The sequence below is a fragment of the Bombina bombina genome, chromosome 5 (genome assembly GCF_027579735.1).
Source record: "Bombina bombina isolate aBomBom1 chromosome 5, aBomBom1.pri, whole genome shotgun sequence".
In the NCBI taxonomy this organism is placed as follows: Eukaryota; Metazoa; Chordata; class Amphibia; order Anura; family Bombinatoridae; genus Bombina; species Bombina bombina.
The window spans coordinates 236,621,396-236,646,881 of record NC_069503.1 but is presented as its reverse complement, the minus strand read 5'-3'; the positions used below and the strand labels follow the sequence as shown (position 1 = coordinate 236,646,881).

General features: G+C 37.4%; 1 protein-coding gene across 1 annotated transcript in view; it reads right to left on the bottom strand.

The window, feature by feature from the left end:
- Window positions 1-25,486, bottom strand: part of MPP7 (MAGUK p55 scaffold protein 7) — a 1,181,171-nt gene that overhangs the window by 318,907 nt on the left and 836,778 nt on the right. The window contains exon 8 of the mRNA XM_053713897.1: window positions 16,305-16,436. Within this exon, the coding sequence (XP_053569872.1) occupies window positions 16,305-16,436 (132 nt within the window). The remainder of the gene's footprint in view (window positions 1-16,304; window positions 16,437-25,486) is intronic.

Genomic DNA, 25,486 nt, shown 5'->3' with positions numbered 1-25,486 from the left:
AAGAAATATTGGCAATTATCACAAAGCAATATAGACATTTGCCAGTAAAGTAAAAAGCAACAGTTGTAAAGCTCAACTTCTTTATATAATCATTTGTATTAAAATGGATCTCCAATTCATAGCAATGAAGGACATTTTAATATATAATGTCTCTTTTACTTAAGTTGTTCCATGGTATATTTTACTTAAATCGGTTAGAGCATGTCATTTTACAATTATCAACCCTGCTCTACTTTGTGTTTAACCCCCACAAAGGGGTTAAACACATAGTAGAAGTGCTGCGGGTCGATGTGCACTACTGGTCCAGAGCGTAACCTGTGGTTGATCCAAACAGCAGCACTGGTTGCGCATCAGAACACACAGTAGAGCAGGGTTGAAAGTCTTAAATTACATTCTCTAATGAATTACATGCAATTTTTCAACTATTATGGCCCTTTAAGTTTTTCCATGCAAAAATAAAATTTATGTTTACCTGATAAATTAATTTCTTTCACCATGGTGAGAGTCCTCGAGTCATCACGTGTGGGAATATTCCCCCACTGACCATTAGGAGGAGGCAAACGATACCCCAACACACCAGAACTTAAAACCATCCCACTCTCACTTCCCATGATCCTCAGTCATACATATAATCAAGTAGATGAGAAAAAAAAGAAAAGCATGCAATCTAAAGCAGGGCAAAGACTGAGGATATAAGCAAAAGGTCTAAACCATGCATTGGCTCAAAAGGAAGATCTTGAAGAATCCTCAAAACCAGATTAAGAGTCCAAGGAATATAAACTGATCAGAGCCTGAACAAAGGCCTGAAAGTCAGGAATTTTTGCAATTTTCTTATGAACCAAAACAGAAAGAGCTAAAATCTGACCCTTCAGTGAACTGGCTGATAAACATTTATCTATGCCTTCCTGCTGCAAATAACACAGCATGTAAAAGGTTCAATAAAAATTGTACCCAAAATTTGAAGCCAAGCTCTGATGATAAGAGTGACACCATCTCCACCGGTCCTGAGAACCTTTCTACATACTGAGAATGTTACAGAAACAGAAAAGAATTAGAACACTGAAAAGGCACTCTAAAAAGTACGCCAAAACAGTTAAAAGACACAAGAATTGAAAAATTAACAAGTTCACAATAAAAAAGATGATGCAACAGCACTTAATTTGAATTTAAAATAAGCAGTAGATTTTTTTATGACAATTTTTTTTGTGAACTTGTGCACATGCTCAGTAAGAGCTGGTGCCTCAGAAATTGTGAATATAAAAAAAGAGTGTGAAAAAATTGATAATAGAAGTACATTTTCAAGTCTCTTAACCCCTTAATGACCGAGGACGTGCAGGGTACGTCCTCAATAAAAAGGCAGTTAACGCCTGAGGACGTACCCTGCACGTCCTCGGTGTGGAAAGCAGCTGGAAGCGATCCTGCTCGCTTCCAGCTGCTTTCCGGTTATTGCAGTGATGCCTCGATATGGAGGCATCCTGCAATAACCTTACATGGCCATCCGATGCAGAGAGAGCCACTCTGTGGCCCTCTCTGCACCGGACATCGATGGCCGGTATCGTTGGTGGGTGGGAGGCCATCGGTGTGCCGCGTGACGTCAAGGGGGGCGGGACCGCCGGGGGGCGTGCACGGACGCGCGCGTGCACGGAGGGTGGCAGGCGGGCGCGTGCACGGGGCGGGAGCGGGTGATAACCGCTACACTACGGAAAATGTTTTAATAAAAGTGGCCTAATCTTGTTTGTGCAAAAGCACAAAAAGAGATTGTGGAGGGTTGGTTTTGTGTGGGGGGAAGCTACACTACAGAAAAGTTTAACAAATGTTAAAAAAAACAAAACATTTTTTCTTCTAAACTGGGTACTGGCAGACAGCTGCCAGTACCCAAGATGGCGCCCATTAAGTTAGAGTGGGAGGGTTATAGAGCTGTTTGGGGGGGATCAGTGAGGTTGGGGGCTAAGGGGGGATCGTACACAGCAGCATATGTAAATATGCTTTAAAAAAACAAACAAAACAAAAACAAATATAGCTTTTATTTTAGTACTGGCAGACTTTCTGCCAGTACTTAAGATGGCGGGGACAATTGTGGGGTGGGGGTGGGAAGAGAGCTATTTGGGAGGGATCAGGGGGTCTGATGTTTCAGGTGGGAGGCTGAGCTCTACACTAAATCTAATATTAACCCTGCAAGCTCCCTATAAGCTACCTAATTAACCCCTTCACTGCTAGCCATAATACACGTGTGATGCGCAGCGGCATTTAGCGGCCTTCTAAATACCAAAAAGCAACGCCAAAGCCATATATCTCTGCTATTTCTGAACAAAGGGGATCCCAGAGAAGCATTTACAACCATTTGTGCCATAACTGCACAAGCTGTTTGTAAATAATTTCAGTGAGAAACCTAAAGTTTGTGAAAAAATTTGTGAAAAAGTGAACGATTTTTTTTATTTGATAGCATTTGGCGGTGAAATGGTGGCATGAAATATACCAAAATGGGCCTAGATCAATACTTTGGGTTGTCTACTAAAAAAATATATATATACATGTCAAGGGATATTCAGAGATCCCTAAAAGATATCAGTGTTCTAATGTAACTAGCGCTAATTTTGAGAAAAAAAAAATGGTTTGGAAATAGCAAAGTGCTACTTGTATTTATGGCCCTATAACTTGAAAAAAAAGCAAAGAACATGTAAACATTGGGTATTTCTAAACTCAGGACAAAATTTAGAAACTATTTAGCATAGGTGTTTTTTGGTGGTTGTAGATATGTAAAAAAATTTGGGGGTCAAAGTTAGAAAAAGTGGGGTTTTTTTCAATTTGTCCTCATATTTTATAATTTTTTTTATAGTAAATTATAAGATATGATGAAAATAATGGTATCTTTAGAAAGTCCATTTAATGGCGAGAAAAACGGTATATAATATGTGTGGGTACAGTAAATGAGTAAGAGGAAAATTACAGCTAAACACAAACACCGCAAAAATGTAAAAATAGCCTTGGTCCCAAACGGACAGAAAATGGAAAAGTGCTGTGGTCATTAAGGGGTTAAAACTGCATGCTCTATCTGAATATAAAAGTTTAATTTTGACTTTAGTGTCCCTTTAACCTTTAGCGCACCTGCGCTACTGGTGAACGCTAAAGTTAAAAACCCAAAAGTAACTAGCAGAAATTTAGTGCAGGTGAAGAAAAACATACAGCGCATAGCTCAGAAGCAAATTCTGAATGAACTAAATTTAAAGGAACAGTAACCTCAAAAAACATTTTTTTAAAAGGGCCCAAAAGTGTTATAAAAAATTTTGATTGTACAAACATATTTAATTATTATTTTAAAATTAGGAGTGTTTGTTATGGACCTTTAAAAAGGGTCTTAATAGGTCAAGGCTCATGAAACAGAAATTGTGCTGAAAAAATCTGTGAAATACTGCCCTACTGATAGACTGGAATACTGTTGAATTGTCATATATTGGTGGAGTTAACCTCAAAATATGGAAATATGGAATTAGGCGTATTGCGTGTGAAGTGAGAAAAGAATAAATTACTGAAGACATTAGTGTAAGAGAAGTGTAGGTAAAACACTGCAATACATAATGCATTACAAATGTGAAAAAGGATATCATGTGCAAGTTATATGGTCACTTAAGAGTGTAGCCTTTTAGTGTGTCAAATAAATAAAAGGCCGATAAATCTCATAAGGGATAGGTCAGATCATATAGTGATCCTTAGTGAAAAATAAATGATCAATGTTAAAAGAAACATTGGTGTGAGCGGAATGCAGATAACATTCTGCACATCCATATAGCTTGTACATTATATCCTCTTTCACATTTTTAATGCATTATGTATCAGTGTTTTACCTACACTTCTCTTACACTAATGTCTTCAGTAACTTATCCTTTCATTTTCTCACTTCAAACGCAATACGCCTAATGGTGGTTTACCTATACACCGCTCACCTTAACACTTTTCTATCACATATCACAATATGATTCATCTCATATCTTCACTATATCTGTTTTTTTATCTATATGATACAATGTAACACCACACAAATAAGTAATAATTATATTTTAATAAATTATTTTATTGAACCTTGTTTTTCCTTGCGGTTATTGTACATACGCTGGGGACCCCGCATCATGTAGACCTATCATAGGTGCTACTACGCTATTGGCTGTGTTCCCTTCCTTAGGCCCAGAAGCCGTGACGTCACTGGAGACGAGCCCATTCCGCCGTATTGCTGCACTGCTGGAGTCAGCTGAGCGGCTCTGAAGCCTCGGTCTGCGCATTATTGCACCTTTATTTGCGAGTACCTTTTTGTCGTTGCCACACGATACTGCACTGTGTCTGAGAAACTGCACCACAAGGCGCCTCTTATTGTCTTACAGGACATAGTTTCTTCTGATTCACCTTTTTCGAGAGAACAGCCTGACGACTGCATTTCATCTTTGTTACGGGACTTTTTGGGGACCTTATTGACTTTTATATCCACTAATGCCACATTGCTCATATGAGCATCTGCTAAATCATACGTATTGTTGTTTTTGTGGTTTTATCGCTTTGTATTTAGCCTCTTTGGGGGCTATTGCTGGCGCACCTCACACACAATATCATGCTATATATTGTGGTTTCCTATCTTTTTTCTACATGTAGAATGGACCACAACCACTAAAGAAGTTAAAAAATAAATAAATAGGGTCTCACTCCCATAAAACATTTTATTCTTTCATGATTCAGCTAAAGCATACACTTCTCTTAGCATCCTTTATTGAAAAGCATACCTAGATAGGCTCAGGAGCAGCAATGCACCACTGGGAGCTAGCTGCTGATTGGTGGCTCCAAATATATGCCACTTTGGCTGCTCCTTTAAAAAAAGGATACCAAGAGAATGTAGCAAATGTGATAATAGAAGTTAACTGAAAAGTATGTTCTATCTAAATCCTGAAAGAAAAATGTTGGGTTTCATGCCCCTTTAACATAGCAAAGAGCTACAATGCCAACATAAGAACAATATATTTACCAAACATAGCACAAAACACAACAATCTAAGCAGGTAATGTGCGTTTTGCTTTATTTGTTTTCTATTGATATAAAAGAATATTAATGCTCAGTTTGATGATTGTCAGAATATTAATTACATAAGATCAGTTTGTTTCTGGGATATCTGTGCAGATTGAACAGGACAATTTAATAATTTTATTTAAAAAGTATTTCATTAGTGAATGATTTTCTATCCAATAAATATGACCCTTGACAAATATAGAGATCAATGCTTGTCTTGTTAAAGGCAAATGAGGAAGGGATGAGAAACATGGTGAATTATGGGAAGCAGAACTGCATAATAACTCTAACTGTAACTCTTTATAGAATGCCATGTACAATTCTGTATTGCTTTCATTAACACAATGTACAGCAAAAAATAAAAAAAATAATTCCTTAAAGGGCCATAATACCCAAATGTTTAAACACTGGAAAGTAATGCAGCATAGCTGTAAAAAGCTGACTAGAAAATATCACCTGAACATCTCTATGTAAAAAAGTAAGATATTTTACCTCAAAAGTTCCTCAGTAGCCACATCCCATTGTAAAGGACTTCTAAGCAGCAAATCAGTATGTCTGTCCTGGGACAGCAGAAGGAGCGAGCATTCGTGCACTCTCATCTTATTTCCCTATACAGTGTAAGGAAGTTTACAATGAAATCTCATGAGAGTTAAGCCAAATATCATGAGATCACAGTAAGAGTTCATGACCTCAGCACTGCTGATGCCGATTGGCTGCTGTTCATTTCTTATTTTTTTACCTGCAGCTGAGCATAGTTTTTTACACAGAACTTACTCTGCTGAGCTGAGGAAATTGTGAGGTAAAATATCTTCCTTTTTTACATAGAGATGCTCAGGTGATATTTTCCTGTCAGCTTTTTACAGTTATGCTGCATCAGTTTCAAGTGATTTAGCATATGAGTATTATGTCCCTTTAAGGGTTTATAAAGGTGAAAATTGAAATGTGCATGGGCGCATTTCAATTTTATATAAAAACATTTTTTTGTATTTTACTTCTATTAGCAAAAATGCCTCTTGTAAAAATTATTAGTTTTTCAGTGGCATATGCACATATGCTGTGAATGTCCCGTGCACCAGCCTTCAAACACCACAATTTCTCAAACAGACATAGGTGTTTTTTATGACACACATTGTCATCACTGACGCAATACACACAACCACCAGCTTTCTTTGAAGGTATGGTGTTGAATGCTGGTGCATGTGGCTCTCGCAGCATATGTGTGTATGCCACTGAAAAACAGTAATAGCTTTTACTAAAAGCATTTTTGCTAATGGAAGTATAAAAATGTTTCTATTCAAAACTGGAATGCATTCCTGTACATTTCAATTTTAACCTTTGTATTCCATTAAACTTTCTCCAACATTTTTTTTTTATTATTACTCAAGTTTTGTTTTACCTGTCTTTGGTTCCCTATAAAATAAATAGTTTAAAGAATTATCACAGTAATGCTGAAATGGATTTACACATTGGGAAAAAAAATCTTAACCATTGAACAAAAAAAAAAACCTCTCTGCGAGGTCTTAGTGTGGACAACATTTAACTATACCCTGGAGCTCAAAAACTCAGTAAATAGCAAAACTCATTTCTTGCTGTCCGACGCCTGAGTTCCGCCAAAGATGTCTATCTGGAGACAAGCGTTCACTGTATGAATCACATAAGCGCTGCATTTTTTCATCTGTGTACAACATTACAGCTTTCTAAAAGTGACTTTGCAGACCTCCTGACAAAAACAAATATTCTACATAACACGTATAAAATTTCCAGGATATTTGCAGGGTAATAAAAATGAACATCTATAAACCAACAGCTATTTATTAACACATTCAGTACTAGAGTAATCTACATCATGTTTGAAGACAATATGCAACAGGTTTGTTAAACACGAAAGGAGTTAAGCGATTTGGGGGGGGGGGCGCATCATCACTTACATTTGTAACACATACCCTTGTTTTTGAACTTTACATTTTCCAGATATCCCAAAGAAAATATCAGCTTTCTATTGATGATTATTCATAGTAGAATAGGCTTTAGTTTGGGGTGTTTTAGCACAGCAGACATACTAAAACACAACAGGAATCCACAAAGCTGGAAAAATGACCATTATCAATCATGTAAGTGAACACATTACAAACAGGTCTTGGTCATTTTATGGTCTCTTCACTAAGTTTTACTAGCACATCACATACCAATACACTCCCAAGTAAACATACTAATTCACTTAAATTAGTTATCCTTAAAGGGACACTGAACCCAAATTTTTTCTTTTGTGATTCAGATAGAGCATGACATTTTAAGCAACTTTCTAATTTTCTCCTATTATCAAATGTTCTTTATTCTCTTGGTATCTTTATTTGAAATGCAAGAATGCAAGTTTAGATGCCGGCCCATTTTTGGTGAACAACCTAGGTTGTCCTTGCTGATTGGTGGATAAATTCATCCACCAATCAAAAACGACTGTTCAGAGTTCTGAACCAAGAAAAAAGCTTTGATGCCTTCTTTTTTTATATAATGAAATAGCAAGAGAACGAAGAAACATTGATAATAGGAGTAAATTAGAAAGTTACTTAAAATTGCATGCTCTATCTGAATAACAAAAACATAATTTATGCTTACCTGATAAATTTATTTCTCTTGTGATGTATCGAGTCCACGGATTCATCCTTACTTGTGGGATATTCTCCTCCCCTACAGGAAGTGGCAGAGAGAGCACCCACAGCAGAGCTGCCTATATATCTCCCCCCTTAGCTCCACCCCCCAGTCATTCGACCGAAGTCTAGGAAGAAAAAGGAGAAACTATAGGGTGCAGTGGTGACTGCAAGTTTAAAAATAAATATATATATATATGCCTGTCTTAATAAACAGGGCGGGCTGTGGACTCGGTACATCACAAGAGAAATATATTTATCAGGTAAGCATAAATTATGTTTTCTCTTGTAAGATGTATCGAGTCCATGGATTCATCCTTACTTGTGGGATACCAATACCAAAGCTTTAGGACACGGATGAAGGGAGGGACAAGACAGGGACCTTAAACGGAAGGCACCACTGCTTGTAGAACCTTTCTCCCAAAAATAGCCTCCGAAGAAGCCACAGTTCTAGTAGAATGAGCAGTAATTCTTTCAGCAGTCTCATAAGCCAAACGGATGATGCTTTTCAGCCAAAAGGAAATAGAGGTAGCCGTAGCCTTCTGACCTCTCAGCTTACCAGAATAAACAACAAACAATGAAGATGTTTGACGGAAATCTTTAGTTGCTTGTAAGTAGAACTTTAAAGCACGAACCACATCAAGATTGTGCAACAGACGTTCCTTCTTTGAAGAAGGATTAGGACACAGTGAAGGAACAACAATCTCTTGATTGATATTCTTATAAGAAACAACCTTAGGAAGAAACCCAGGTTTGGTACGCAAAACCACCTTATCTGCATGGAAAATAAGATAAGGGGAATCACACTGTAAAGCATATAGCTCAGAAACTCTTCGAGCTGAAGAGATAGCTACTAAAAACAAAACTTTCCAAGATAGAAGCTTAATATCCATGGAATGTATAGGTTCAAACGGAACCCCTTGAAGAACTTTAAGAACTAAATGTAGGCTCCATGGCGGAGCAACAGGTTTAAATACAGGCTTGATTCTGACCAAAGCCTGACTAAATGCTCGAACGTCTGGGACATCTGCCAGACGTTTGTGTAGAAGAATAGACAAAGCAGATATTTGTCCTTATAAGGAACTAGCTGATAATCCCTACTCCAAACCTTCTTGGAGAAAAGACAATATTCTAGGAATCCTAATATTACTCCACAAGTAACCTTTGGATTCACACCAATAAAGATATTGCGCCAAATCGTATGATAGATCTTCCTGGTGACAGGCTTTCTAGCCTGAATCAGGGTATCAATGACCGACTCAGAGAAACCACACTTTGATAGAATCAGGCGTTCAATATCCAAGCAGTCAGACGCAGAGAAATTAGATTTGGATGCGTGAACAGACCTTGGATTAGAAGGTCCTGCCTCATTGGCAATGTCCATGGTAGAACCGAGGACATGTCCACTAGGTCTGCATACCAAGTCCTGCGTGGCCACGCAGGTGCTATCAGAGAAGAGAATCTCTGGTCTCCTGGTCCAGATGCAGTTGAGGAGACAAATCTGCATAATCTCCATTCCACTGTTTGAGCATGCATAGATGTAGTGGTCTGAGGTGTAGGCGGGCAAAAGGAACCATGTCCATTGCCGCTACCATGAGTCCGATTACCTCCATATACTGAGCCACTGATGGCCGAGGAATGGAATGAATAGCTCGGCAAGTGGTTAAGAGCTTTGATTTTCTGATCGCCATCAGAAATATTTTCATTTCTACTGAGTCTATCAGAGTCCCTAGGAAGGAAACTCTTATAAGAGGGAAGAGAGAACTCTTTTTATGTTCACCGTCCACCCGTGAGATCTCAGAAAAGCCAACACAATGTCCGTGTGAGACTTGGATAGCTGGAAAGTTGACGCCTGAAATAAGATGTCGTCTAGATAAGGCGCCACTGCTGTGCCCCGTGGTCGTAGAACCGCCAGAAGGGACCCTAGCACCCTTGTGAAAATTCTGTGAATAGGGATGTGTAGATACGTATCCTTTAAGTCCATGGTGGTCATATATTGACCCTCCTGGATCAGAGGTAGAATAGACCGAATAGTCTCCATCTTGAATGATGGAACTTTGAGGAACTTGTTTAGAATGTTGAGATCCAAGATTGATCTGAAAGTTTCCTCTTTTTTGGAAACCACAAACAGGTTTGAGTAAAAACCTAGCCCCTGTTCCTCTTTTGGGACTGGGCGGATCACCCCCATGGTATGTAGGTCTTCTACACAGTGTAAGAACGCCTCTCTCTCTTTGTCTGTTTACAGACAATCGAGAAATGTGAAAAGTCCCCCTTGGAAGATAGCCTTTGAATTCCAGAAAATATCCCTGGGACACAATTTCTAAAACCCAGGGAACGTGAACATCTCTTGCCCAAGCCTGAGCGAAGAGAAAGAGTCTGCCCCCTACTAGATCCGGTCCTGGATCGGGGGCTACCCCTTCATGCGGTCTTAGAGGCATCTCCAGGCTTCTTGGCCTGTTTACCCTTGTTCCAAGCCTGGTTAGGTCTCCAGACTGACTTGGATTGGGCAAAATTCCCCTCTTGCTTTGCAGCAGAGGAAGCTGAAGCGGGACCACTCTTGAAATTCCAAAATGAACGAAAATGATTTTGTTTGGTCCTCATCTTATTTGATCTATCCTGAGGGAGGGCATGACCTATCCCTCCAGTGATGTCTGAAATAATCTCTTTCAGTTAAGGCCCGAATAGGGTCTTTCCTTTGAAAGGGATGTTCAAAAGTTTAGTTTTAGATGACACATCAGCAGACCAGGATTTAAGCCATAACGCCCTGCGTGCTAAAATGGAAAAACCTGAATTCTTTGCCGCTAATTTAGCCAGTTGAAAAGGGGCATATGTAATAAAAGAATTAGCCAATTTAAGGGCCTTAATTCTGTCCGAAATTTCTTCTAATGGAGTCTCCATCTGAAGAGCCTCTTCTAGAGCCTCAAACCAGAAAGCAGCTGCAGTAGTTGCAGGAACAATGCACGCAATAGGTTGAAGAAGAAAACCTCGATGAACAAAAATTTTCTTCAGGAGACCCTCTAATTTTTTATCCACAGGATCTTTGAAAGCACAACTGACTTCAATAGGTATAGTTGTACGCTTAGACAGAGTAAAAATAGCTCCCTCCACCTTAGGAACTGTCTGCCACGAGTCCCGCATGGTGTCAGATATGGGAAACATTTTCTTAAAAAAAATGAACGGAATACCTGGTCTATCCCACTCCTTAGCAATAATATTCACAATCCTCTTAGGGACTGGAAAAAAACATCAGTGTAAACAGGAACCTCTAAGTATTTATCCATCTTACACAATTTCTCTGGGACCACTATAGGGTCACAATCATCTAGAGCCGCTAATACCTCCCTGAGCAATAAGCGGAGGTGTTCAAGCTTAAATTTAAAGGCCGTCATATTAGAATTTGTCTGAGGAAGCGTCTTTCCTGAATCAGAAATTTCTCCCTCAGATAACAAATCCCTCACCCCTACCTCAAAGCATTGTGAGGACATATTAGATACGGCTACTAAAGCGTCATACTGCTCAGCATTTTTCCTTAAACCAGAGCTGTCCCGCTTTCCTTGAAAACCAGGCAGTCAGGATAAAACCTCTGTGAGGGTTGTATTCATAACTGTGGCCATGTCTTGTAAAATAAATGAATTTTACGCACTAGAGGTACTTGGCGTCACTTGTGCGGGCATTACTGGTTGTGACACTTGGGGAGAGCTAGATGCTAAACCCTCATTTACTTCTGACTGAGAATCATCTATTGCTCTATTTTTAAGTGCTAATATATGTTCTTTATAGTTTATGGACATATCAGTACAATTGGGACACATTCTAAGAGGGGTACCACAATGGCTTCCAAACATATTGAACAAGGATTTTCCTTGGTGTCAGACATGTTAAACAGGCTAGTAATGTAACAAGCAAGCTTGGAAAACACTTTAATCAAAGTAAATAACACTTAGAAATAAAACGGTACTGTGCCTTTAAAAGAAAATAAGCTGCACAAATTCTGCAAAACAGTGTAAAAAAGCTGTAAACATAACAAATTTTTTACAGTAGTATCATAAAGCCTTAGTAACTTTGCACAGCTATGCAAATAAACAATTAACCCCTTAATGGCAAAACCAGATTGAAAAAACATCAAAACCAGTAAAAAAGACTTTCAGCACTTTGCCACAGCTCTGCTGTGGCTCCTACCTGCCCTTCAGAACAATTTGTGGGGGAAAAAACTTCTTTTACAGCTCTCAAACACGGCAGGAACCTCTGGAGAAGCAGTTAGAAGTGTCAGAGGAAAAGAAACTGCACAACTGAGGCACGAAAATAGGCCCCTCCCACCTCACTCAATGTTTTGAGGCCTAACAGACAAACACTAGAGTGTCTCTAAATTAACCATGTGGGTTAGAAAACTCAAAAACAAGCCACAATGACCCCTTTAGTCCCTTCAAAAAAACGTTATAATTGCATCATTCACTGAATAAACAAAAACGTTTTTACCAAACAGTGTCACCAGTAACTAATGAGCCCTTCATGCAAGCTGAAATTCCTATCCAAGTGTCTGAATACAGCTTACCCTTCCCTCATGGGGATATTGCCAGCCTTTTCTAGAAATAACATTCTGTCTAGAAAAAAATAGACTGAACATACCTTAAGATCATCATCCTCCTTGCAGAAATCTTCATCCCTTTTCTGCCAGAGAGTAAATAGTACACACCGGTACCATTTAAAAATAACAAACTTTTGCTTGAGAAAATAAAAACCTAACATTTTTGTCACCACACTCCTCTTTGCCCTTCCTAGCAGTTAAGCAGGCAGAGAGAATGACTGGGGTGTGGAGCTAAGGGGGGAGCTATATAGGCAGCTCTGCTGTGGGTGCTCTCTCTGCCACTTCCTGTAGGGGAGGAGAATATCCCACAAGTAAGGATGAATCCGTGGACTCGATACATCTTACAAGAGAAATACATTTTTTGGGTTCAGTGTCCCTTTAACTTTATATATTGGGTCATTAGAACGTGCAATTTTAAACAAATTTTCAATTCACTTCCATTATCACATTGTGCACAATCTTGTTATCTGCACACTTTCTAAGGCTCCTACTGCTATTAGATAGCATGAATAAGGGATATTGATCCCGAAACATCGCTATATCTTTTTGTCATGAAATAAAGGAATTAAGTTTTACAAGACAAGTGCTGTGAACATTCACTTTTATGGACATATTTTGATGGACCAGGCATTTTCCTCAGTCTTCATGTGCACTTATAGTTCTCAGAAGCTGTTTCATTAAAAGAAACTTCAAGCAAGTGATACAGTTGACAAAAAGATGGCAATATCACCAATCTGTGAATGTGCAATATGAAGAGGCGGAGCTTCAGTATCTGGCCCCTTTAAGATATTAAAACAGGAGAACTGATAAGAAAACAGCTGCAGAAATAGGAGGAGATGCAATAACATTGTGAGTAGCTTCTAGAACAAAGGGTTAACACCCAATAGGGGGCGCTAAATATCCTAAAAACAATACGTTTGGAAATTCCAAGGCCCAAACAAATATAATGGGATATAGTCACCAATGATAGTCCCAGTCCTGGGTTATTGTGATAATCAGGGAAAAATGGAGAGTGATACTATGAGTAGCTTCTAGTAGCTTTGTAGCTGTGCTCAGCAGTGTCCCTTTAAATCACGGTTTTTAAAGAATACAGTTTTTTGTTTTTTTTAAACATTGTACCGTATTTTATCAGCTGCTACTATCAAGCAAAATGTAATCAAAACACAACACACAAAAATATACACCAATTGGAAAAAAATACTTGTGCAAATACTTTGCACAAATTAAGGATATAATCCTAAAAAGTTCAAAGATGGAAAAGTAGAATCCTCTTCTACGGCCCAATGTTCAGAGTTTCATCATAACAACGCTATGTAAGGATCGTACTAGGAAAATAGGACTGGTGAGCATTCTTAAATAATCTCACCAGTCCAGGAAGCTTTTTAGCATCGGGCCCTCTGTACTGTATAGAGACAGAGGTAAGAAAGGGAAGCATAAGAGTGATAAGATAAGGATGTCTGATCTCTCTGTAAACTTAGTCTAATTTAATGGGTTGCGGTTTCAAAGAGCAAATCAAGCTACTTAATTCACAAAAAGAAAATTAAAGGATAATTTTTTCAAACATTTTATACTCTGCAGCTAGTATAACAAATCATTGGGAACAAATTAAGGGAAAACACATTTTAGAGTACACTGTCCCTTTAATGTCCCAATAACCAAAATTAATCTATGTCTACTTAGACTCTGCCCATGACCCACATCAACCCAGTGCATGGCATGCCAACTGTGCCCTTTTCACATCTAACCTCACAGAACACCCAATACTCCATACACACCAGCTGTCGTTCTGCCCACATAAAAAAAAAAAAAAAAGCTTTGGGACTTTTCTTTTTCCTCTACATATAACCAGTTGTCTTCAGTGTATAACCATGTCAGGGTCTATTCAGAGACAGAATGGAAAGGATAACTGCCCAACGATCATTCAGGGAATATAGATGGAAATAAGACCCAACACAAAAATTCCATGTAGGCTTCTGTAAGATATCACAACTGGAACTTTTACATCAATCGGAACCTGTATTAATAAGTAACCTTAGTTATATCTATTTCCAAAAGTCTGTGGTAAAGTTATGTGTTGAATATTGTATGAAAGTGTATTGGGGTTCCTTCTTGGGATTGTTGCCAGCCTTGTTGGATCAGTCTGAAGGGACATTGGCACCACTGTCTTAGGAATGCGAGTCCTAACCTGATAAATGATCCCATCCTTCATTATACTTCCTTTAATGTTGTTAAATAACCTGTGCAAACAAACTTGGCAACACAATACCAACAATTATTTAACATATAAAAATAGTATATTGTTGTAGAAAATTGCCTTTACCAAAACACGTTTTTTTACTTTTTCAAATTTGACTGAGAACTTTTGAATTATTTATCATGCACTATATGGTATTCATGTATTCTAACCACAGCTTAAACAGCAACCATAGCTTAAACAGTGTTCATGATATACATCTACAGCTGCAACTGTCTTTTGAATTGTTACCTGCAAAAATCTTTAACATTTTAATTAGTCTTAGTATCTCAATTTACCTATCTTTATTTCTTTACATATATGCATTTGTTATCTACAAATACATCCTATCTCTACATTATTACATTTTATGCAACACATACTAATATATATTCAATGCAATTATAGTTATTTTATTACAACATTAAAAAACAGGAAAACAGGAAATTAAACAAAAACCCTTTTAATGTAAGAAACCAGCATTTTAGTCTTAACTCCTTCACTGCCTGAAAAACCAATAAAAGGATTACTGTGACTGCCGTATTTCCTTTACTATATGAAACCGTCGGCAGAGATGTCTGGACAAAATACACGTGGGCTGCATAGTGTAGATAACAGATGTTACTCAACTGCTGCAGGTGCGTTCATTTGACTTTTCTCTACAAGGAAATCGTAGCCAAGAAAAGAAAGAAAAGAAAACCAGCACTTCCAAAGTCTCAGATGGTGTGAAAAGTGACACTGGAGAGAAGACCAGCAAAAGAAAAAAAAAATAGAAACTTAACATTCTAGCTTTGTCCAGCTGTCTAGCCTAGCTTCTGGAATCTGTATCTATTTCTGTGTATGATAAATACACAGCCACCTTCTTTCTTTCAAGCATCCCCCCTCCCTTTGGCTGCCCTTAGTTATCCTTTTCTCAATCTTTGGTCATCATATTTGTTAAACAACTTGTGGTCTGGATAAAGGTCACACTGGGATTTAAATTCATGTTAGCTATAAAGAGGTAGTTACTAAAATCTCACCAAAAAGCAAATACATTTATAATTAAATCAAACTAGACAAAGACGCTTGGGTTCTTAATTAATTAATTAGTAAGCAAAGTCAAATATCAAGGTATATACTACAGAATATTCACCTTTGTATGTAATGTACTTCATTGAAAGTAGATGTTTACACAGAGATTTTTAATGTGCAAATTATTTGTCACAGAGCTGAATCTTAGTCACCTGGGCTACAATTCCATGCTGCTATTTTTTTATTCTACTGTTTAACTATTTTTGCTGATAACTTTAAAGGCAATCAATACACTTACAATTATGTATTATAATGTAATGCTACCTCTAAAAGAAAAAATAAATAACTAATTGCTTAGAGTTTGTATTTTTTTCTATTAACTTACCTACTTTTGCACCCTCTGCCAACTCCCAATGTATGCATTTTTTTATTTTTAGTTACTTTTTAAAAATGCTGGAAAGAACAGGTAGTCACAGGCTGCATAGCCCAAAGTCATAAATGTGAACTAGAGTGCTCTTGGCTGCTCATGGAATTCTGGCCCTTGTTTTCAATGATTCTGCTTATAGCACCAGACCCACTAATATTAACTGATCTAGGTTCTAACTAAGATTGCTTATCAAGATAAATATGTAGTGTAAAATATAATTCTACATAAATCTATTTGTTTTTCAAGCAAAATCAGTTATAATAATCAGTAATAGTAAATGGATCTGTTGCTAAAATTGCCTAATGTAAAATGTATGAATTCAACCAAAACTGCATAATCAATTACACAATACTTTACCAATGGTTCTCTGTTTTTCACTAGCCGGATTATTTTCACTGAATCTTCATCATCATCGATGTCATCAGGCATGGGAGGAAGCACAGGGTCATAGCTCTTTTGTGCCACAGTGTCGTGTACACAGAGGAGAGCCTACAAAACACCAACACAATTCAGTTATTAGAAGTTGCATTATTTAGCTTGATTTACATAACTGTAGTTGGAAATGAATACAGAAGACGCCAGTGACACCAAAATTCGGAGATCATCTTTATGAGATACCGTACACAATATCTTTTAATTGTGCTGAATTAGTGAGATGATTGGCTTCAATCTAAATGGATATACCTAAACACTCTAAGTTATGAGATGTATTTTCAATTCATAACATTATGTATGTTACTATTTCACTATATAACAATATAAGATTCTCAACCACAGTATCTGTAAAGCTGAGGTTATCATGACCCTCAGTTGTGGGTGTCCTTCAGAATCAGGAGCTGAAGGTAAAACAATAAACACATTTTCTATAGTATTATTCTCTTAGCAAAAACACTTAAATGGCAATGAAATTCAAAATTAAACAAAGATTTGGATAGAGCATGCGATTTTCAGTTTATATGTGGTTCTCTTGCAATACATGTAAGTCGCTGGTCTTTGAATTGGGATTGCGATTTTGATAGCGCGGTCTCACCATATTATGACAGCTGCCGGAAGGGAGGTCATAATAGCGTGGCCCTGCCTCTGGTGGCGAGACCCACGCTACTATGACTGTAAAACCTTTAAAAACAAGCGACGTACAGGGTACATTGTGGTCGTTAAGGGGTTAAAGCCTATTGACCACAAAATATAAGCATATACACTTGAAAATGCAGTATATAGTTTTGAATTTAACAAATAATAGTTACCTTGTTCAAGGTTTCAATCTGTATCTTTTTCTTTTTTGGAACTACTGTTTGGGTCCATTTAGGGTAAGGATAGATTACTGCAATGTATTTTTCCAATAAAAAAAAAAATTGTTGGCAGATAATGGATTTGTCTACAGATAAGCTTATATGCTTTAGATAGCACATATAGCAGATTCAGGAGTAATTTGAGGAAGAAAAGGGTGATTGATTCATGGAATACACTTCCACAAGAGGTGGTAATGCCAAACACTGTGGGCTACTACAAGAATGCTTAGGATAAGCATAAAGCTATCCTACAAACTAGATAAGTTTACACTTTAAGAAAATATTGGGAAGAGTTGTTGGGCCTATGGTTCTTATCTCCTGTCAGCATCTATGTTTCTATGTATTTATAAGCAGATGTGACTTTATTAGATTGTGATACCTTTTAATGAACCAACAAAATCAAGGCTTTTCTTTTTTCTATTTCATAAGCTTTGAAGACCTCACAGGTCTCTTCTTCATATGTAGAAGACACCTGTGAAGTGTTGAAATCTTATGTTTTCTAAGCAGATGTGGAAACTGTCACTACTCTATTTGAAGTACAGTAAGGTTAAGCTCCTTTATGGGGCAGATTTAAGCCTACCCTGCATTATACCACATACAAAAAATGCTGCCATACCAGCAGAACTTTACATTTTTACAACCGAAATTCCTCCTAATTTACTATAAGGAGTCATAATCTATTAAGGATGTTCAGGTTGCTCTATCTTTCCATGGTTACGTGCATCTGCTCCATCTGTACTCATTCTACCCTGTACTTTCACTCATATTGAAATTACATTTTGTTTACAGATTTTACCTGTGCAGAGCTGGCACTTTAATTAGACCAAGTGGGTCCATTGGACCGAAGCTTCATTTGTTAATGGCTGCACATAGGGAGAGCATATGCACGCTAATACTATTTTTTAAGATAAATCATTTGCATATCGGGTCATTTAGTTGGGTATCAGCATGTTCTATTCTAAAACAACAATCTGCTGAACTTTAAAAAACAGAAATTCTAACTATAGTTGGATTTAGATTGTAATGGATAGAGAGCTGGGATGCGCAACATTTCATTCTTGGACGTGGGCAACGCAAAATCTTGAGCCAGCTCCACTTATGCACAGTAACTTAAATTGGAGAAAAAGATGATTAAAGCCTACAGCAAGAACATTTGCTACATAAGGGTGCCCACTTTAAATAAAAAACAGTCTATGGAAAAATACCAGTTGAAAAATAAGCCCTAGGAATAAAACTGAAAATTATATTTCCAGGAGATGAGACACAACCATTTTTATAGGACAGAAACAATATTTTAAGACAAGAACTGCAATATATTCTCAGACTTGCTGTTTTGTGGTTTAACAGTTCAGCAAATTAAAGAAATTGAAAGGCTGCAAAATTACCACTATCAACACATTAAGCAAATATATAAACTTTCCTTGGCTGCATGCAACCTCTGTGATAAACGTCCTGTTACAATGAAACGGTACACTTCGCAAGGACTTACAGATTTTATTGCAGTTATGAGTAGCACATGTTCTTCAGTACAGCTTAATTTCATTGTATCTATTAACCGCTTCACCACTGAAAACGCTAGCTACGCACTGTAGCCTGACTCCTTGCCTGGTTTTCTTGCTATAGAGGGGTTATATGAAGCAGAAAACAATATTGCATACGTAGTCCCACTTAAGGTTATATAATTCCAAGCCAGAATCCGGCACACAGATTTTTCCACAAGAGGAACCTTTGAGTTGGTGATATTTAATGAGGTTTAAAAAAAGAAAGGAGAGAAGTGAACTTAAACATATAGACAAAACAGCACCAGACAAATGTAATTTAACCAGTGTCTAAGATTTTTTTTTAAATTACTTAATTAAACCCATTCTTGAAAAAAAAGTTAAACCATAGTTAATATACTTTTTTCCCCTCACTCTCCTTCCCTATATTATATTTATATATTAAAACCATTGTTTCAAAGCAAAATAGCCTTACAATGGCTTCATTATACACTGCACTGTTCATATTATGCAGGTTGAAAGATTTTTATAACAGTTGAAACTGAATACTATAAATTCACTAACTAAAAAGGTCCATATGGAAGTGCTCACATGTCTGGATGTCTCATTAAAGTCAAACTAAAAGAGAAACTAGAGTATTTCAGGTCAATTGTAGAGTTGTTATTGTTATTTTCATGAGCAAAGACACTGTAACCGATGCCTAGTATCATGATCAAAAGACTCAGGATAGAGGATGTAAACAATGTCTGGCCAACTGCCAAATGACACACACACACACACACACACACACATATATATATACTGTGTATGTGTGTATATGTGTATATATATATATATATATATATATATATTGCTTCAGACTTGAAAAAAGAAGATATTCTTCCGAAAGCTTGCCATCTTATAAATGTATAGTTAGTCCAATAAAAAAAGTATCATTGCTCAATGCAATACTCTTGTTATTTTGATATCTAAATCTCTGGACTAACACGGCTACTCCAATCAACATATATATATATATAATCCAATCAACGTGTATATATGTATGTATATATATATATATATATATATATATATATATATATATGTGTGTGTATATATATATATATATATATATATATATATATATATGTGTGTGTATATATATATATATATATATATATATATATATATATATATATATATATATAGTGTATCTCACAAAAGTGAGTACACCGCTCACATTTTTGTAAACATTTTATTATATCTTTTCACGTGACAACACTGAAAAAGTTGCCAACGGTTTAGACATTAATAGCTGTGTGTTTAGTTATTTTGAGGGGACAGCAAATGTACACTGTTATACAGGCTGTACACTCAGTACTCTACATTGTAGCAAAGTATAATTTCTTCAGTGTTGTAACATGAAAAGATATAATAAAATATTTACAAAAATGTGAGGGGTGTACTCACTTTTGTGAGATACTGTATATATTTATTTATATATATATATATATATATATATATATATATATACACATACACACATACAATTACAGAAAAACAATATACAATATATATATACACACACACACAATTACAGAAAAACAATATACAATATATATACACACACACACACAATTACAGAAAAACAATATACAATATATATATATACACACACACACAATTACAGAAAAACAATATACAATATATATATATACATACACACACAATTACAGAAAAACAATATACAATATATATATATACACACACACACACAATTACAGAAAAACAATATACAATATATATATATACACACACACACAATTACAGAAAAACAATATACAATATATATATATACATACACACACAATTACAGAAAAACAATATACAATATATATATATACACACACACACAATTACAGAAAAACAATATACAATATATATATACATACACATACAATTACAGAAAAAAAATATACAATATATATATACATACACACACAATTACAGAAAAACAATATATAATATATATATATATACACACACACACATACAATTACAGAAAAACAATATACAATATATATATACATACACACACAATTACAGAAAAACACTCCCGAGGAAAAAGGTTTGCACTCACTTTGTTGTATCTTTTTATGTTACCTATCACCGGTAAAGCTTTTAATTGTAAAAAAAAACACATAACATTGTAGCAATGATACCCAAACCAGAATGAAAACCTAATTTCTTGACTTCTACTGTGTGAGGTGCTCAAAGTTTCTTAACTCTAGTCTACAATAATAACAGTACAAAGCAGAAAGCCAGCCAGCTTTGCACACTGCAACCTGTGAATTGACCATGGGTATAGAAAATAATAATATAAATAAATAATTATTGCCAACCTTCAGCCTCTCTGTAATGCTACACAACAAAAACTAAGACAGAAGACCGTTTTCTGCACAGCAGATTAAAAACAAATATATATAAACTACTGTGACAAACTCAGATTTAAAAGTGTCACAGCAATCAATGTATTAATGGCAAAGCATCAGATAAGGCTTTTACGCAATTCTTGGGCGAATCAAAAAAGTCAGTAAAAACATTAGTCTCAATAATCCCGTGTAATTTTATTGACTTTGAAACACTCAAAAGGAGTTTGTTAGAGAGCTTTAAAGATTTTAAAAAGCTGGTTTTACTCAACAATTACATTTTTTTTCCAAACAGCAAAACTGATAAATATTCGCAATCAATTTAATTTCATGTCCACTGTAGCGGATGACTGCTTCCTTTATGATAACTGTAGAGTATATAAAGGTCTTCAAACTTCTGTAAATCAGACAGATAGTACAACAGTGTATCAGGAATGTTGGCAGAGAAGCTTAGCAAATAGAATTATTTTTTTCTTAGAACTATACTCTAAAATGTCAATCACTTCCATTTTGTGTTTGTGCCAAAAAAAGAGGACAACTTAATTGGCCTAAGATGATGGGACTAAGCAATATTTAATCCAATATTTATTTTCCTTGGTAAAATAAAGCAAGCCACAAGCATGATAGCTCAATAAGGAAAGCCAGACAGGAAACAAGTAAGCTGATTTGCTAAGAAACATAAGACACAAATTTATTTGAAATAAGAATGTTTCAGGAGATTCTTCAATTATACTATTTACTATTGAATCATGCCTCTTCAACACTTGCCTGCTGAAGTCCTATGCTAAATATTAAATTATGTTCTATCTTTATATACAATTTCTAACAACGTTTTTGTGTGTGCACAGATGAATGAAATTCTTACACAGTATGTAAATGTATTTTTGAAAGGATGAAAGTTTCTCAATGTTTACTGGTAGAATATGCAGGCAGAACCTTATTATAGTAAGGACTACTGAGCTGGAGCACACAGTCTGTCTACAGTACAACCATTGTTTCTGCTAATTATTGCAAGGTGGGAATAGAATGTCATATTACATATTATTTTTGAGTGCTCCTGATGATGTTAATATATTTTCTTTTAAGATTTAAAAATCTTTTTATCACTTAAATATATGGGGTGTGGTAGTTTGTGTTTTCCTATTTTCTGATTTAAAACACTCAGGGCCAGATTGTTTTTTTGTGGCGAGCTAACAGTTATGCACAAGTGATATTGGGTTTATCATGGCTGTTTGCGTGCGTTGGATGTATCGCTCGTATTACAAGTTGCAAGTAAACGCAATCGCTTGAGAGTAATTTAAGTTAATGCACTTGGGATATCAAATCCTCAGAGCTCTGATTAACTGTTTTGTGAAACAAAAAAGTGCCACAAAAAACATCAAAAATACATTTAAAAGTACAGTTACACTCATAATAATACTATGTAATAAAAAATAGTTTTAAATAAGTGCACAAAAATGTTATAAGGGCTCAAATATATGAGGTCTCAGCTGTTAAAAATAAAAAGGCAGGCAAAGGGATTTAACATTGAGATACATACACATATCTAAAATATATATATATATATATATATATATACATAAACATACAATATATATATATATATATATTAAAATATATTAAAAGGCCAAGTGTGTTTGTCAGAAGCTGTCATGCGCAGTAGAGACTGCGCACGAGGACAAACACACCTGGCCTTCTAACTGTCTTCCTCCTGGCGTCGCGTGTGGTGGAGTGGGCGTGGCCGTTGGGTCGAGTGGGCGTGGCCGACGGGTGCGGGTGGGCCCAGGTGTGACATGGGCGGGGTGCGTGCGGAGTCGAGCGTGACGCGGGCAGGGCCGAGTGTGACGCGGGCGGGGCCAGATGCCGGGCGAGTGCACATTGAGTGATTGAGACAGAGAGCTCTAAAAAGAAGGGGATAGAGAGAGCAGACTAGGGGGGATAAAGAGAGAGGGGGGAGAGTGAGCAAAAGAGAGGGGGGAAGAAAGCACAAAAGAGAGGGGGAGAGAGCACAAAAGAGAGAGGGGGAGAGAGCACAAGAGAGAGAGCATAAGAGAGAGAGCACAAAAGAGAGGGGGAGAGAGCACAAGAGAGAGAGCACAAGAGAGAGAGCACAAGAGAGAGAGCACAAGAGAGAGAGCATAAGAGAGAGAGCGCAAAAGAGAGGGAGGAGAGAGCGCAAAAGAGAGGGGGGAGAGAGCGCAAAAGAGAGGGGGGAGAGAGCGCAAAAGAGAGGGGGGAGAGAGCGCAAAAGAGAGGGGGGAGAGAGCGCAAAAGAGAGGGGGGGAGAGAGCGCAAAAGAGAGGGGGGAGAGAGCGCAAAAGAGAGGGGGGAGAGAGCGCAAAAGAGAGGGGGGAGAGAGCGCAAAAGAGAGGGGGGGAGAGAGCGCAAAAGAGAGGGGGGAGAGAGCGCAAAAGAGAGGGGGGAGAGAGCGCAAAAGAGAGGGGGAGAGAGCGCAAAAGAGAGGGGGGAGAGAGCGCAAAAGAGAGGGGAAAGAGAGCACAAAAGAGAGGGGGGGAGAGAGCGCAAAAGAGAGGGGGAGAGAGCACAAAAGAGAGGGGGAGAGAGCACAAAAGAGAGGGGGAGAGAGCACAAAAGAGAGGGGGAGAGAGCACAAAAGAGAGGGAGAGAGAGCACAAAAGAGATGGGGAGAGAGCGCAAAAGAGAAGGGGAGAGAGCACAAAAGAGAGGGGGAGAGAGCACAAAAGAGAGGGGGAGAGAGCACAAAAGAGAGGGGGAGAGAGCACAAAAGAGAGGGGGGAGAAAGCACAAAAGAGAGGGGGAGAAAGCACAAAAGAGAGGGAGAGAGACAGCAAAAGAGAGAAGGAGAGAGACAGCAAAAGAGAGGGAGAGAGACAGCAAAAGAGAGGGAGAGAGACAGCAAAAGAGAGGGAGAGAGACAGCAAACGAGAGGGGGGAAGAGAGAGAGCAAAAGAGAGGGGGGAAGAGAGAGAGCAAAAGAGAGGGGGGAAGAGAGAGAGCAAAAGAGAGGGGGGAAGAGAGAGAGCAAAAGAGAGGGAGAGAGACAGCAAAAGTGGGAGAGAGACCGCAAAATAGGGAGAGAGACTGCAAAATAGAGGGGGGAGAGAGAGATCAAAAGAGAGGGGGGAGAGAGAGAGCAAAAGAGAGGGGGGAAAGAGAGAGCAAAAGAGAGGGGGGAAAGAGAGAGCAAAAGAGGGGGGAGAGAGAGAGCAAAAGAGGGGGAGAGAGAGAGAGCAAAAGAGAGGGGGGAGAGAGAGAGCAAAAGAGAGGGAGAGAGACAGCAAAAGAGAGGGGGGAGAGAGAGAGCAAAAGAGAGGGGGAAAAGGGAGGAGAGAAAGAGAGAGCAAGGGAGGACAGAGAGAGAGAGCAAAAGAGGGCAGAGAGAGAGCAAAAGAGAGGGGGGAGAGAGAGAGCAAAAGAGAGGGGAGAAAGAGAGAGCAAAAGAGAGGGGATATATAGCGAGAGAGCAAGGGATGGGACCGCTGTACTGCAAAAAAATGGCCCGTGTACACGGGTTTTAGGACTAGTATATATATATATATATATATATATATATATATAAATAGCAAAAGGGAGATTCACTAACCCTATAAAGAATGTATCCAAAAATATGTATTAACAATGGGATACATTAATTGGGATGAATAAATAAATAAAGTCCCAGTGTAAGTAGGCAAATCAGAAACCGGACCTGAGTTGCTAGATCACATAATAGCAAACAACACATGTAATGCAAATGCAAAAAACATGTTATATAATCATATAGGTATCTAAGCACATATTCTCCCAGAGCAACAAATATACATAATAAAGTTGACTCATACAACACGGGGAGAAAAAAATATTTCATGGTCTTTAAAACAAATGCATTACAAAATAATTTCACAAATAGAGTGGAAGTATAGTATTGAGGATGAAACCAATAAGTGATAGAAAAATTGAACTAGACCCTCACATGAAATAAATTAAATTAAGCCTCATGGTAACTTGGCAAAACATTAGCAAAAAATTACAATATAAATATAAATAAAGAACGCAAGTAATCAAGTGAACAATTCTACAAATAAATAAATAGGTGAATACATACATAAGTAAATACATAAGTAAGGGCAAGGCTGCCACAGGAGAGGGAGACACCTCAAAGTATTCATGGGGACCTATTTCCAGAAATTAATCAGATCGTGTTTGGAATTTAAGCCAGTAGGAATCCTCGTCTGGAGTTTGAAAATCCAGTACATCTCCCTCTTCCGCAGCAGCCTATCCCGATCCTCTCCTCTAGGGGGATTCATAACCCTCTCTATAGCTTGCCATCTTAAAGTGTGTATGCTTTTATTGTGGCACCTGGCAAAGTGTTTAACGAGAGG